At 38.6% G+C, this 16,272-nt stretch overlaps 1 protein-coding gene across 15 annotated transcripts in view; it reads left to right on the forward strand.

The window, feature by feature from the left end:
- LOC131226715 (NADPH-dependent diflavin oxidoreductase 1-like) overlaps window positions 1–16,272 on the forward strand; it is a 112,863-nt gene that overhangs the window by 60,448 nt on the left and 36,143 nt on the right. For 10 of the 15 annotated variants that reach the window (XM_058222356.1, XM_058222359.1, XM_058222357.1 and 7 more), the window contains one exon: window positions 14,541–14,722. The exons of 3 other annotated variants lie outside the window; for them this stretch is intronic. In XM_058222356.1, coding sequence (XP_058078339.1) covers window positions 14,541–14,722 — 182 coding nt within the window. Of the gene's footprint in view, window positions 1–14,540; window positions 14,723–14,901; window positions 14,997–16,272 lie in introns of those variants that run through there. 2 more of the 15 variants (XM_058222364.1, XM_058222367.1) reach the window with 1 other exon arrangement.

The following is a 16,272-nucleotide window of genomic DNA, read 5'->3' on the forward strand; positions in this document are numbered from 1 at the left end:
GAGTCTCGAGACTTCTAGGGCTCCAAACATTCGTATTTTGACATTCTTCAACTCTTAAACAAGTTTATTATTGTTAAAATTCCAATCTTATTATTTTGTAACTGTAAGTGACATTCAATTTCCTCTTGAATTTTGATTTTCATTGATGCATGCTTGGTGAGTCATGGGTGCTATGAACCTGGCTTTACTAGGCAAATGTCTTTGGAGGTTTGATACAGAAGAAGGGATGATTTGGAGAGGTAATTGCTAGCAAATATGGCATTGAGGAAAGGGGATGGGTGACTCTCCCAAGTAATCTTCTCTATGTAGGACTTCGTTTTTGTGAAAAGTAATCATGATAGAGGCTCCCAAGTACTCTTCTCTATGTAGGACTTCGTTTTTGTGAAAAGCAATCATGATAGCGGCTCCTAAGTTCGAAGAGGGGGTGTCCTCTCTTGGATATGGGAGGTGTTTTTCTTTTGGGAGGATGTGTGGCGTGGAGCAAGACTACTTAAGGAGTTCTCAGGGCTTCATCTATCTTTGGAAAGGAACATTATAGTAGCTCACAGTTTGTGGAGATGCCATGGTTTGGTCCGCTCCATGCCTTAGGGACCTTCAGGATGAGGAGATGGATGATTTTGTTAGACTTCTGGATTGTCTGCAATGGTGTCACCCTATAATGGGGAGAGGGATACAATGTGGTGGCATGTGCACAAGTTTGGCTGCTTCTTGGTTAGATCCTTTTACATGCTTCTTTGGAAGACAACGACAGAAGACAAGGTGGCTTTTGCTCACTTCTTTTGGCATTATGGCGCTCCTCTTTAGGTAGTGGCTTTTGTACGGTTGGTGGGAGGAAAGAGGGTGCTTATTGTTGATAATCTCCAAAGGAGGTCCATGGTTCTCCCCAACATTTGTGTGATGTATGTGAATGATGCTGATTCAATAAATCACCTATTCGTTCATTGCCCTTTTGCTCAAAAGGTTTGAGTGTGCTTCCTCGTTTTGTTCAACATATCTCGGGTGACGTTGGAGTCTATTAATGACCTCCTTTTGGCTTGGTGGAGGGATTGGGAAGAGAGGAAAGGTGCTTTGGTGTCTAGTTTTAATGGCAATCCTTTGGGCTATTTGAGGGAAAAGGAATAACCGCTGCTTTCGAAATAGGAGTGGCTTAGTGGAAGAGGTGGTGAGAAATGTTAAGATTGAAGTGGTGGATGGGCCTCTGATTTGAAAATTGTGGATGTTTGTATTACTTTTTTCTCTGTTTGGGTTGTAGTTCTTTCCTAGCCTAGCTTATGCTTTGGCCTTTTAAAAAAGGTTTCATTACCTTAAAAAAAAGAAACTTTGTGGTTAATGGTGATGATGGTACTACCCCTATGAAACGTTGCTATTGTTATCCAAGTTGATTGGGATGTCATATTTTTGTACTTTTGAGGCTTTTTTTACAGTCGTGATCTTCAGACCTAAATCGGTCTAATCAGATTGAGATCTGCACCTTAGTATTATTATTTTTGCTTGCATTGGTCAGATTTCATTAAAGGTGTCATTTGTGGCTTGATTGTCATTTTCGACGGTTGGAACACATCAGCTTGGTGTCGGAGCACAATGGATCTGAGCCATGTTTGTTGATTGGGTGTACAAGTTTGTAAACTAGTAGGTATGGTGCATTGTGGGCTTTGCGGTCATGCATAGGGCCATAGGAATACATGGATGGAGACAACGGATGGTCTCCAATGAAAAATTCACTTAAAAGTTTGACAATAACAGAAGTTTCTCTGTCTCTAAGAAAGATTTACTTAATAATGATGACATTAGTGAATCACTTTAATCTTGAGCTACATCATATGAATTTGAAAACTATTTTTCTGTGTAGGAATCCACAAGAGGAAGTCTATATGGAACAACCCAAAGACTTTTCGTTAGATGGGCATGAACCAAGGTGTGCCAAAGCAGTTACGTAACAGCATCAACTGACCTCGTTATGAGATATAGAGTCGAATTAGTTAGCCTTGAAAAAATTGCTCTGTAACGACTATTACAGATGTGTAATGGTCGTAATGGAGCCATCTTCTTCTTCTTCTTCTCTCGGCGGCAAGGCACCCCCCCAACACACACACACGCTTGTACGCACATTTTTTTTTTTTTTCTCTTGGCTCCAACCCTTCTCTCTTCTCTCTATTGATGACCTCCTTTTGGCTTGGCACGATGGAGGGATTGTGGAGAGAGGTAAGGCACTCTAGCGTCTAGTTTTAATGGCAATCCTGTGGGCTATTTGGGGGGAAAGGAGTAGGCGTTGCTTTCGAAACAGGAGTGGCTTAGTGGAAGAGGTGGTGAGAAATGTCAGGATTGAAGTGGTGGGATGGGCCTCTAGTTTGAAAATCGTGGACATTTTAATATTTCTTCTCTATTTGGGTTGTAATTCTTTCCTAGTCTTAACTTATGCTTTGGCCTTTTTTTTAAAATTTTTTTTAATTTTTATAGAAAATAAAGTTTCATTCCCTTAAAAAAAAAAAAGAAACTTGGTGGTTATTATTATTTGTGGTTCATGGTGATGATGGTACTATCCATATGAAATGTGGCTATTGCTGTCCAAGTCGATTGGGACATCATATTTTTGGAAGGCCTCTTTGACAGTTCGGAAGTAGATTGGTCTAATTAGATCAAGATCTACACATTATTGTTATTGTTGCTGCTGCTGCTGCTTAGATTTCATTAAATGTGTCATTTGTGGCTTGATCGTCACTTTTCAACGGTCTAAACACATCAGCTTGGTGTCAGAGCACAATGGATTCGAGTCATGTTTGATGACTGGGTGTACGAGATTGTAAATTGGCTGCTATGGCATATTGTGGACTTTGTGGGCGTGCACGGATGGAGACAACAGGTGGTCTCCAATGAAAGATTCACTGAGAAGTTTGACAATAACACAAGTTTCTTCCTCTCTAAGAAAGATTCACTTAAAATAATCATGGTATTGATGGCTTACTTTAATCTTGAGCTACATTAGATGAATGTGAAAATGGTTTTTCTAAGTAGGAATCTATAAGAGAAAGTCTACATGGAACAACCAAAAGGCATATGTTAGTGCATTAAATAAATAATAATGGAATATTTATTAAAAAAATCAAGAAATCCTAAATAAATAATTTGTTTTCAAAAATTAATCAGATGATGTTGATTGTTGTTTTTAATACTTTATTTTTATTCATTGCAGCCATGTAGGTAAAAAAATGAGTGGGAAAGGGAGGCAACTAGACATTGGTTGGTAGCACGGGGACCCACTTCCTGATAATCAATTTAGATCGAAATGTAAATATTGTGGTACTTGTCAAGGAGTGATGGGTGTCTTGTTTGAAGGAACAACTAGTAGACAAGCATTAGAATGTTGTTGATTGTCCTATTGTTTTGAAGGAGGTGGGGTAATTGATGAAGTACTAAAGAAATGAGCGAGGGTGAGGCAGGGGCGGGTTGAGCATGAGATGAAGTATAGGGAGGAGCTAGTGCATCCTTTACGTGATCTAGGGAGAGTAGAGGAGTACGATGATCTTGAGTACAGATGGGCAGGTAAGAGTATTTTGTGGAGAATTGGGAGATGGACTAGAGGAGGCGGTGCGAGAGGCTCTGTATTTGTGTGTGGTAGTAAGCAGTGTTCGAGTTGTCAGTATCGCTACAAGTTTCGCTAGTTGGAGATAAAGATATAATATCGTTATCGCCGATAACCGGAAATGCGGGGAAAACATGGTAAAACAATGTAATTTTTCAATGAAACTTCAGTAGAGGCTTAAATACACATATTTACATGTTTAGGAATAAAAAAATTGTAAAAAGAATGCATACATAATAAGTTTCTATTTAATTAGGGCCTAAAAGCATGTGCTATCATAAGAAACAGTCCAGTAGTAGCATAACAATCACTCAAATCTCATTAAACCAATTAACAAGTATAATGCATTCATACATTTTACAACCATGCATAAATAAGCATATAAATTAAACAAAATACATATGCACGATGATCCAACCATCCATCCCATCCATCCAACCATCCAACCACCCAACCATCCATCCCATCCATCCAACCATTCAACCACCCCAACCATCCCATCCATCCATCCCATCTAACCATCCATCCATCCCATCAAATCATCCAATCATCCAAACATTTATCCATCCATCCCATCTATCCAATAATCCAACCATCCCATCCATCCATGCCATCAAATCATCCAAAAATCCACACATCCATCCCATCTATCCATCCAACCAATCATCCAAACATCCATCCATCCATCCCATCCATCCATCACATCAAATCAAATCATCCCATCCAATCATCCATCCATCCAACCATCCATCCATCCAACCATCCCATCTTATCCATCTAACGATCCATCCATCCCATCAAATCATCCAATCATCCAAACATTTATCCATCCATCCCATCTATCTAATAATCCAACCATCCAACCATCCCATCCATCCATGCCATCAAATCATCCAAACATCCACACATCCATCCCATCTATCCATCCAACCATCACATCCAATCATCCAAACATCCATCAATCCCATCCATCCATCCATCCATCGCATCCAATCATCCATCCAACCATCCCATCTATCCATCTAACGATCCATCCATCCCATCAAATCATCCAACATCCAAACATTTATCCATCCATCCCATCAAATCATCCAACATCCAAACATTTATCCATCCATCCCATCTATCTAATAATCCAACCATCCAACCATCCCATCCATCTATGCCATCAAATCATCCAAACATCCACACATCCATCCCATCTATCCATCCAACCATCCCATCCAATCATCCAAACATCCATCAATCCCATCCATCCATCCAACCATTGCATCCAATTATCCATCCATCCAACCATCCAACCTCCCAACCATCCCATCTATCCATCTAACGATCCATCCATCCCATCAAATCATCCAATCATCCAAACATTTATCCATCCATCCATCCCTATCCATCCCATTTATCCAATAATTCAACCATCCAACCATCCCATCCATCCATGCCATCAAATCATCCAAACATCCACACATCGATCCCATCAATCCATCCAAACATCCATCCATCCATCCCATCCATCGCATCCAATCATCCCATCCAATCATCCATCCATCCAATCATCCAAACATCCATCCCATCTATCTATCTAAACATTCATCCAACTGACCCATCCATCCCAGCCATTGCATCAAATCATCCCATCCAATCATCCATCTATCCATCCCATCCCATCCAACCATCCAATCATCCAAACATCCATCCCATCTATCCATCTATCCATCCATCCAACCGACCCATCCGTCCCATCCAAACATCCATCCATCCATCCATCCCATCTATCAATCCAAACATCCATCCAACCATCCCATCCCATCCATGCATCCAACCATCTAACCATCGGGAGTGGATGATGTGTGGCCTCGGCCTCACTTAAGAGGGTGGCCCCCACCTTGAATTATGTATTCTATATCCATCTATTTTACAAGATCCTTTTAGGGCATGAACCTAAAAATGAAGTGGATCCAATTCTCAAGTGGACCTTTTCATAGGAAACGATGGTGATTGACCATAAATGGGCCACAAAAGTTTTGGATCAAGCTGTTATTTCCTTTTTCCCTTTATCCATCTTCACGTGACCTTAGCATCTGGTTAGATGACAAATTAACATTATGGAAAGATTAAGGTGGGCCCTAGGAAGTTTTTAATGGTATGACATTCAATCACCGTTGTTGTATGGTCCACGAGATTTGGATCATCATTTTTGGGCTCATGCCATCAAACGTTTTGGCAAATTGGATGGACAACGTGGATATAGAATAGGTAGATCATGGTGGGCCCCATAGTAAGGGCCTCACCTGTCATAAATATCCCACTATATTTGAATTTTTAGTTTTTTTAAAACTGCATTTTTTTTTTCTTAAAGTGTTGGTGAACCACTTTTATTACATGATACGAAACTCACACTCTAAAAGTAACTTAAAAGTTACTTAAACTATTAGTTTTATTTCCATTTAAAACAGTGGTGACATGCTTTTAAATGGTGGAAAAAGCATACTTTAGAAAAAGTTAAAAAGGTAAAGTTAAAAGCAAATGGTTTCGACCCCTCTTTCAAAACACTAAAACTCACGCCCATTCCCTCCGCAACAGCTGCCGCAACGCGGGTAGCTCCGTTAGATTCTCCTTCCACAGGTATGACTCTATTCAATTACTTGCTCTATCTAATCTAATCTCTCTCTCTCTCTCTTTTTTTTTTTTTTTTTTTTTTTGAATTTAAGGTTATGTCGATATTTTCGTTGTCATCAATGTTATCGACGATATATCGCCAATATATGCCAATATTTGGAAGAGAAACGAGTTTTTGGGTTTTCAGTATCGCAAGTCCAGCGATACTGAAATTATCGGCGATAATATCGATTTTTCGCCGACAATATGAACACTGGTAGTAAGGGGGTGAGTGTGGTTGTGGTGGTGGGGTATACACTGATCCACTGATGGATCCAACAATGTATGGGGGAGTGGGAGGGACACAAATGGTTGGAGGAAATCTTCTTTGGAGGGAATTTGAGGAAGAGGATGGACAAGTATATTGCTTGGTGGTTTATTTTTGACCACTTGCCTTGTCATAGCGTCGATACCACACACTTTAAGAACATGATTTTTTAGGTGCAGCTTGTGGGATTAAGTGTTAAGCCTCTCTTTACGCGAGATTATGGGCACATACTTGGATGCTGATGTGGTAGAGATGAAGCAACACAATTATACATTAAGGCCATCTTGGGAGTGGTATGAGGTAATATTGATGTGTGACGGATGGACAATGCCAACTCGGATGTCCCTCATAAATTTTATGGTCTACTATAAGAGGACGGTCATCTTCCTCCGATCCATTGATATATCAAATGAGATCATACTTGTTAAAGATTTGACAAGGAAGGTGGGGAAGAAGAATGTTGTTAAGATCATCACGGACAATGGGAGTGCATTTTTTAAGGTGGGGAATGAGTTGATGAAGAAGTAGAATGTGTACTATCCGTGTGCTACCCATCGCATAGATAATAGATTTAATGTTGCAGGTGATAGGGGAGATGCCAACTATTAGGAGTGTGATTGCCGACGAGAGAGTAGTTACAAACTTTATTTACAGTCACACCTACCTTGTTGCCAATATGCAAAGGTGTAATGGCAACATAGTCTAGCATGGGGTGACATGGTTCACTATCAATTTCATCACTTTAAGTAGCCTCCAAAAACATGAGAAGGTAATTAATTAGGTTTAATTTTCTACACATGTCATTACTTTACTACTTTCTTGAATGTTACTTTCATTACAGTGATTCATTGAAGATAGTTTATTTAATGGGATGCAACATACTTCTTGAATCCTAAGTACTACCACAGTAGGAGGCTGAGCGTGACAATGACTTTAAAGGGCGGTGCACGACATGTATGAGAATTGAGAAGCTATTTTGTATGTGTTTGGGGAAAGCAGATTTTGTTAATGAGGTATAGACTATTGCATTAATTTGACAAATTACGATAATTCTATCGGACAAATTGTGATGTCGAGGGATCTATTTTGAAAAGAATCTGCAGTTAGGTTGAGGACGACGATGATGCCATGGGAGTAGCAGCATCATATAGTTAGTTTTTGTATTTCTCAATTATCTAGGCATGTGGCATTTCTATGGAACTAACGGACAGTTAAAATCAATTTGCAATCGAATGGTGGTCTTTTTATGGGAGCGATTGCAACCCTGCAGTGCTTAGTGGTATGCTTACTTGCGCATACAGTGTCATCATCACCGTGTGAGTAGAATTGGATCAAATTCTTGCTTATTCACACAAATAAACATAATAGGTTGGGTAGCTCCAAAATCTCATTTTTTGCCACTTCAACATGAAGCTATGGGAGAGGCAACTACAAGTAAATGAAAACGGAGTTGCAAATAAGGGTCCGCTTGACCTAATGATGATTGGCCACTATACACATCTTGAGGAGGGGGAGAAGCGAGAGGACCCACTTTGGGAGTCGGTTAAGTCGATTGACCTAGATGGTGCCGATGGACGTCTTGATCTGAGGATTTTTAGCGTAGCATTGCAGCGCGTCAAGGTAGATGTTGTTTTAAAAAGACAAGTAGCACCCCAGGAGCATGATTCTTTTGACCATCTGACAAAGGGGAGAGCCAATCATTAGGATCACATGACATACACGGTGAGATCACTCTTGGTGACATTGTCTCGTCTGACAATGGCGACAATGGTGCTGATGGAGGCGACTATAAAGACGACGAAGGCGGGGATGATCCGAATCAGAATTAGTGGCCTATTACCCTATTCAATGGGGAGAGAGTTTGATTATGCCACCCAGGATGAAGACCATGGTTCTCATCTTGTCCTAACACAGTTTCTTAGCTGAAGAAGTATGATTGTCATAGTAGGAAGAAGCAGTTGAGTCATGTTAACGAGCATTAGCATGAGTGTAGTGTCTATGGATGTAGTGTCCATGGATGTTAGTAGTGGGCAAAGCAGCTCTAGTTGTGGCTAGGAGTGACATACATACCTTGTTTGTTTCCAGCTCTAGATCTATATCAACTACGAAAATTGACGATTATGAAAGAGTACTTGAGTTAGTACCATTTTGCCATGACCTAGGGCTAGGCACAATATTGCCAATTCGTGGAGCAACCGTACCATGGCCATCCTAGATGAGATGGAATGATGACTTAGAGCCGCCTCACAAGTTGTGACTCTGTAAGTTTGAAGCAAAGGTGTAGTGGGCAATAGGGACAAATGTATTTTTTTCTTCCCTTTCTTGACTTTTAGATGTATCAGTTGTGTTTTGGTATTCGTGTTGTATGGTTTATGAATAGTAAAAACTCATTTAGGATATAACTACATCACATCAATCAAACAATGTGTTGCTTAGGACCCTATACAAAGAAAAATTCTTACACATGTTTTTGGTGATGTTTTGGGTTATAGGTGTGTAATCATGTTTCTTTTAACATCTCTTGAAGATTCATTTCAAAATTCCATCATTTTCCCACCGCCTTCCAAATGTTTCCCTCAAACAATGATACATTCTCCGATACATGTGATATTTCCATTGTGATACCGATATATTTCCGTATCCCAAGGGTTGCGATACATGCATCGATATCAATATTGTGAACTCTAGTTGGGATGGTCTTACTTCTGGACTCCAAATTTGTAGGGAATTACTCAAAACTCCCTAACATTTTCCTATGGTGTAGCCCACTTGAGTTTCAGGTATTCATTTTTGGGATGTGATGCTTCATAAGCTACTGGTGTTAATATTATAATGATGATGATGATAAAGCTGAACACGAGTCGAGCTAACTCTTGAAACTCGCTCGAATTGACTCGGTTGAGCTCGATCCGACTCGACTCGCAAACTGGTTCGGGTTAAGCCGAGAGCCTAAACATGTAGCTCGAAAAAAATTGAGTCGAGTTCGAGCTTGACCAAGCTTGACTCGACTCAAAAAGAAGCTCGAACCCGACTCGCTCGTATTTTATATATATATATATATATATATATATATATGAATTCTTAAATTGTTCAAGTTGGATAATTTGGTAATATATAATGTACCTAATATTGCTTACACAATTTACATGGAGTTTGAGATTTGGTGCATCAACTCAATTTATTCTCCGAATATATGGTTCTCAATTGATTAACTGCCTCCCCTCTGTGAATAACAGATAATGGTGATGACATTCAAACAATAAGGAATTTTTACATATATTTGGAGAATTATGGGGAGATGCTGCTGAATTTTCGACTCGTATGTAAATTGTACAAGTACATGATATATTACTGAATGGGATAAAAAGTGAAATTAAATTTTAGGAGACGTTAGAAAATGCGTACTTACAAATCACAGATTACAATAACACCTTCCAACTTCACAATTCACATATCTTACGCTTGTTTTCTTATTTTCATATTTAAAGATGGCTAGTGAGGAAGTCCCTACTACCCCTAGTGCTGGTGCATCTGCCACATCCCCTCTAGTTGTTGATATTGAACGAGATGAGAAAAACTTAAATTCAGACATGTCTAACAAAGGAAAGAAAAGATCAACAGTTTGGGATGATTTTGAAAAGGTTGAGGTAAAAGAGGGTTTGAACTGTATTACCAAGGTTAGGTGTAAGCATTGCAAGTCAACATTCGCAAAGCATTCTGGGGGATCAGCTTCACATTATCGCAGACACAGTATTAATTGTGCTAAGAGCCCAAAAATCCCGCGTTTAGGCCAACAATTGCTCTCATTTGCTAAATCTGGAGGAAGCGACACTGATATGTAAGTTGCTCTCATCACTCATAAATTTGAAAAAGACAAACTTAAAGAGTGGTTTGTAAGAATAGTTATTGTTGAGGAGAAACTATTTAGATTTATAGAGGAATCCCAAATTTCAGAAGTGTAAGTCTTACTTCAGTCTCACGTATAAGTCTTTTGTCATCAGTCTCACGTATAAGTCTTACTTCAGACTTGTGGACGACGTCCAACCAAAGGAAGGGATACATGTCACTAACTGCACACTATGTGGATGCAGATTGGAATCTACGTAGGACAATTTTAAACTTTCGTCACCTTCCTCCCCCTCATACCAGTTTGGTTATTTTAGACCGCATATAAAATTGTTTTTAGGAGTGGGGCATTGAAGGTAGAATATCTTTAATCACGCTAGATAATGCATCTGCAAACAATGTTGTGATTTCTTTTTTGCGGAGCCAATTCAAGACAACAGAGAATCTTTATTTTGGGGGAAAAGTTTTTCAAGTCAGATGTTGTGCTCACATTCTGAATCTGATTGTGCAAGAGGGGTTAAAAATAATTGACGAAACGATTGAGAACATAAGAGAGCGTAAAGTATATAAGGGGGTCACCGTCAAGACTTAGTATCTAGAATGATATACTCCAACGTTTGAAAACATTGAAGTTAAATGTGTGCACCCATTGGAATTCAACATATGAAATGTTGGATGCGGCAGTTGAGTTGAAACGATTGAGAACATAAGAGAGCGTGAAGTATATAAGGGGGTCACCATCAAGACTTAGTATCTGGAATGATATACTCCAACGTTTGAATGTTGGATCACAAAAAACATTGAAATTAAATGTGTGCACCCATTAGAATTCAACATATGAAATGTTGGATGCGGCAGTTGAGTTGAAGTGATTGAGAACATAAGAGAGCGTGAAGTATATAAGGGGGTCACCATCAAGACTTAGTATCTGAAATGATATACTCCAACGTTTGAATGTTAGATCACAAAAAACATTGAAGTTAAATGTGTGCACCCATTGGAATTCAACATATGAAATGTTGGATGCGGCAGTTGAGTTGAAAATTACATTATTAGAATTTTCAGATCGTGATAAAGCATATGCTTAGTTATCTAAAGAAGATGATTGGAGAAGAGCTGAAGGTGTTCGTAGTTTTCTTCGAGTTTACTATGACCGCACGAAGTTATTTTTTGGAAATAAATATCCAACAACAAATTTGTTTCTTTCAAAGCTTTGGAAGATTAGGATGCCTTTCTGAGAAGTGTCACAACAAGCCTAGATTATATTCAGAAGATGATACTAAGCATGCAAGTGAAATTTGAAAAGTACTAGATCGAATGTCACTTGCAAATGGCTTTAGCTGTTGTACTTGATCCTCACTTTCAAATGGGACTGGTTAGTTACATTTATAAGAAGAATTATTTGTTTGACAAGGCAATAGTTGAAACATCCAGTGTTCGTGTGGCGGTTAAGGAATTGTACTCTTCTTATGTGGGTAATTCTACCACAAGATAAGACACAACTTATGCATGAACGTGGCTGTAGTTCGTCCGTAGGTGATGACAATTTTCTTTGTGAGTACTTCCCAGCCTTACAACAAGATGAAGCGAGTCAGCAAACAAATGAGTCATAATTAGATGTATATCTCAAGGAGCCAGTCGTGAAGGTCTCCAGCCAAGACTTTGGTGTTTTAGATTGGTGAAAGACTAGAGCTTGTGAAGGAAAATACCCCATACTATCGGTCATGGCTCGAGATATTTTATCAATTCCGATTACAATAGTGGCATCAGAGTCTGCATTTAACATCGGTAGTAGGGTGGTGAACAAGTGTAGAAGCTCTCTTGCACCTAAACAATTGAAGCGCTCGTTTGTACACAATATTTGTTGCGTCCAGTTTGAGGTTGTAGTTCATTTGATGAAGACAATGATGAAGAGGACAAAACCGAGAGTCTAGACGAGACTGACACTGCATTTTCATCTGTTTAAAGTTTAAACATTGTTTTTAATTTTCAGCATATCTTGATCTTGTTGCTTATTATAATTCATATTTTGTTCCGTAAGACTTTAATTTCTGTTATTTTTGGAGTGACTTGACATTGACATTTAAATTTTGAACGTACTATAATTTATTTTTTGTAAATTATATTGGCTTCATGACCTTGCATAAAAATGTAATTATTTATTAACAAAAGTCCTTGTGCAGAATGTCGTCTGATGACCCATCCATCAACATTTGGAATTACAGTACCCAAATCTACTCTGCAACATCTGGAAGAATTAAGATTAAATGCCGTTTGTGTGGAGATAAATTCATGAACAAAACAAACCGGCTAAGAATACACTTATCTGGTCAGGGATGAAACACAAAACCATGTCCCAATGCCTCGCGGGAAGTACGAATTCTATTCTAGGCTCTCTTGGACTCAAATAAGAAAAATGCCACCCTTTCCACACTAAATTCAACTAGCCATACAAAATATAATAACGAGCCTATTATAATAGATGAAAAATTTAGAATAGAGAGAGCGCAATGAATTAGTAAGAAAGAAGAAGAGAAAAATGCCAGATTAAAAGCTCTTAAAGAAGAGCAATTGAAACTTGCCTTGAAGATAAGTAGGGAAGAGGCGGAGGCATCTAGATATCGATGTCTTTCAAGACAACATGACGCCGAGGCAGGGCCAAGCATGGAAACTAAGAAGAGCCATAAAACATTAAAGTTTCTCTCTAGGCTTTCCTCATTCTATAAGATTTTGGGAACTCTTTATAGATTGGCTTATAAAGAAGGATTGAAAAAGTTAGCTTAATCTATGCAGGAACATGATGGTGAAGTTTCACCACCTTCTGATTCAGAAGAAGTAAACAATTTCCTAGGAGAAGATAACACCTCTGGATCTGCAAACATATTTCCTGTCGTCGATGAAACTAAAAACGTATCAAGTGGATGGGATAACGAAAGCGATGCTGATGGATCGAGTTCAGAAGAAGGTGATAACTCTCTTATTTGCCGACTGTGAAGGCGTTTCTCATATGGACTATATTAACAAGTTGTTGATGAATGTTGAGTGAGTTTAAGGTTTTGTAGTAACAAAGTTTCTCATGTCTACTACACCTATCTCATTTATAACAATCTTGATTTTATCATTTTAATGATTTTATAATAATTTTTAAAATAGTATTAAAAAATCATATAATTTGACTCGACTCGACTCGGCTTGAATAGCTCGCTTGACCCGACTTGATCCCAGTTCGACTCGGCTCGAAACAGCGAGCCGAGGCAAGCTAGAGGGGTGAGCTCGAAGATCGAGTCGAGTTGAGCTCGAGCTTGGGTCATGGTGGGGTCGAGTTGAGCCGAGATTGGCCTAGCTCGACTCAAATTTGACTTGCGTTCAGCTCTAGATAATGATTAAAGACTTTAAATTGTTACATATTAATATTGTGGGATGTGAAGTTTAAACTGTTATGGGTTAATATTGTGGGATGTGATGCTTCGCAAGCTACTGGTGTGATGCCCTCATGCTTCCTTCTCCAGTCGTGTGTACTTGTGTGATGCCCTAGAAGTTTTTTGATGCCAAGGTCGTGTGTACTTGTGTGATGCCCTAGAAGTTTTTTGAAGCCAAGGTATTAAAAACAGTTACGTAACAGCCATTACGTAACAGGAACGATGGGACCCTAACGCATTACGGGGCCATAACAGCTGTTCCAGAAAAAATGGCCTGTAATGGCCATTATGGTTTGCACTGTAATGGTAATTATGGTGGCCGTTACAGCCCCCATTACCGTTATTGAATATCTTGGTTGAAGCTGTTAAACAGCCATTTATTATTTTTCTCAATTTCTGCAAATTACTTCGTAGTTATGGAGGGATTTTGGATGTGAAATTCTCATTCTACAATTGTATACGTAGCTATCATTCCCTTTGTCAAATCTTATTTCAGTGTGTTTTCACCAAGTTGTTTTAATGAGGGATCTATAGTCTCTCTCTCTCTCTCTCTCTCTCTCTCTCTCTCTCTCTCTCTCTCTCATTAATTGCATTGCTGAAGAATTTGTTTGCTTCACCAGTTTGGGTTTTGTAGAACGTTTATGCACATCTTGTTTTCTCTTCGTCAATATTTCTGTATTTTCTGTAATATGATGGCAAAATGTGTTTGCTTCATTTGAGTTGATTGACAATGATATCATTATTTGTAATTAATAACCATTCATAGGTATGAAGGTGCACTGGATCCTTGGTTGTCTTCTTTATGGAATATGTTGAGACAAACAAATCCCGTCTTCTCTAGAGGTCTACAGATTAATGATCTTAATGTGAGAACTTTGGATTGTCCCAAATATCAAATTACTTGTCACACTGTCGATGAGATGCAAGCAATGGTTTCAAATACCTCAGGTAATCATTTGCTTCTAGCTAATTAATTTGGGTCTAGGCTATAATGTGGTTTGCTACAATTTACTAAAGTCAACTTATCCATGTATTTCAATCCATACTGTCCGAATTGCTGGCCCCATTATGTATGGAGCATAGTCTGAAGGACATCAGTTGTGTGATCTTACCATTTGATTTGGCAGATGACTTGGATGGTTCGGATTGTCTATGCACCATTCACAATGGGGCCCATGAGTTGGATGGCCTAGATCGGCCTACATGTATCTCACATATCTGACAGATAAGTTGTGAAATTTTGTAATTTGTGGTAAACACAAGGAGTTTAGCCCTTTTGTTTGTTTTAGTTGCTGCTAATAGTCATATGAAAAAGTAGCTATTTGTTAATTTTTATTTATTGAAAGATGATGAATATATTAAAGAAACGGGGAAATAGCAAAACACAAAGTTGGTCAGCAGCAAGTGTGGTCCTTCTGTCACTCCACAAGCTAGCTTCCACAAGAAAAAAAAAAAAAAAAACACCAAAAAGGGAGAACCTTCCACAAGAAAAAAACACTTGTATATGTTAACTTTTGACAAGACACTTGTATCATACCTTGGATTATGTGCAACCTCAAGTGTTTAACTTTCTCATGCATGCATGCGTCATTAAAAAGCAGAAAAAAATGGAAGCTTCTAGTAAGCACTCTGGAAATTGAACTTGAAATGGTGCCTTTATGAATGGGTTCATTGCTTCACTCGACTGATGATTGAATAGCACATGACACTATGATTTCTGTCATTGGGACTTTAGGTCAATTTTCAGGCATTAAACAATGTCAAAATGTCAGAAAGTCGGTATCATTGGATGGCCTGTTGAGTTTGTTATTATTATTATTTTTCTTGAAAGTAGATGGTTTATTGAATTACCTGTCCAGTAGTCCCAAGATTGCTTAATTTCAGTATCATTTGAGTGAGTCATTGCCAATTATGGATGAGGTGTCAGGGTGTGACAGATCTGAGGATGTTTAAATTTTATTAAGAAAGAATGACTAGGATTACAAAAAATCAATGGCTCAGACTGAAGAGAGTTCATATGGTTTATATGAAGCTATATAAATGATTTTTAGGACTGAGATTTTTATTGGGCCGACCCTATATGAACATTTTCCTACATATATCCAGTGTTCAAAAAATCGGTGTCGCATTACGTATCGCACCCTTGGGATACGGATACATATCTGTTATCGCATGGGATATATCGGTTGTATCGCGTAATGTATCGTTGTTGTTGGAAACATGGGGAAACATTGGGAAATTGGTCAAATTTCTCCATGAAACTTCCGTGATTGTTAAAAAAGACGTCAATACACACTTGTAAATCAAAGCATTATGAAAAACAAGTCACATAATAGGTTTTCTTTGTAGGGGGTCCCAATCTATGGGCTGTCTAACTAAATTGATGCAAGTATATTCAAAGTCTATTCATATAATTTATAAATATATGAAGACGTGAGGAAACACAAGCAATACATTCAAAAACAGAAGAAGAATCACTAGATCAGGTTACATACATG

The sequence above is a fragment of the Magnolia sinica genome, chromosome 15, assembly GCF_029962835.1.
Source record: "Magnolia sinica isolate HGM2019 chromosome 15, MsV1, whole genome shotgun sequence".
Taxonomy (NCBI): Eukaryota; Viridiplantae; Streptophyta; class Magnoliopsida; order Magnoliales; family Magnoliaceae; genus Magnolia; species Magnolia sinica.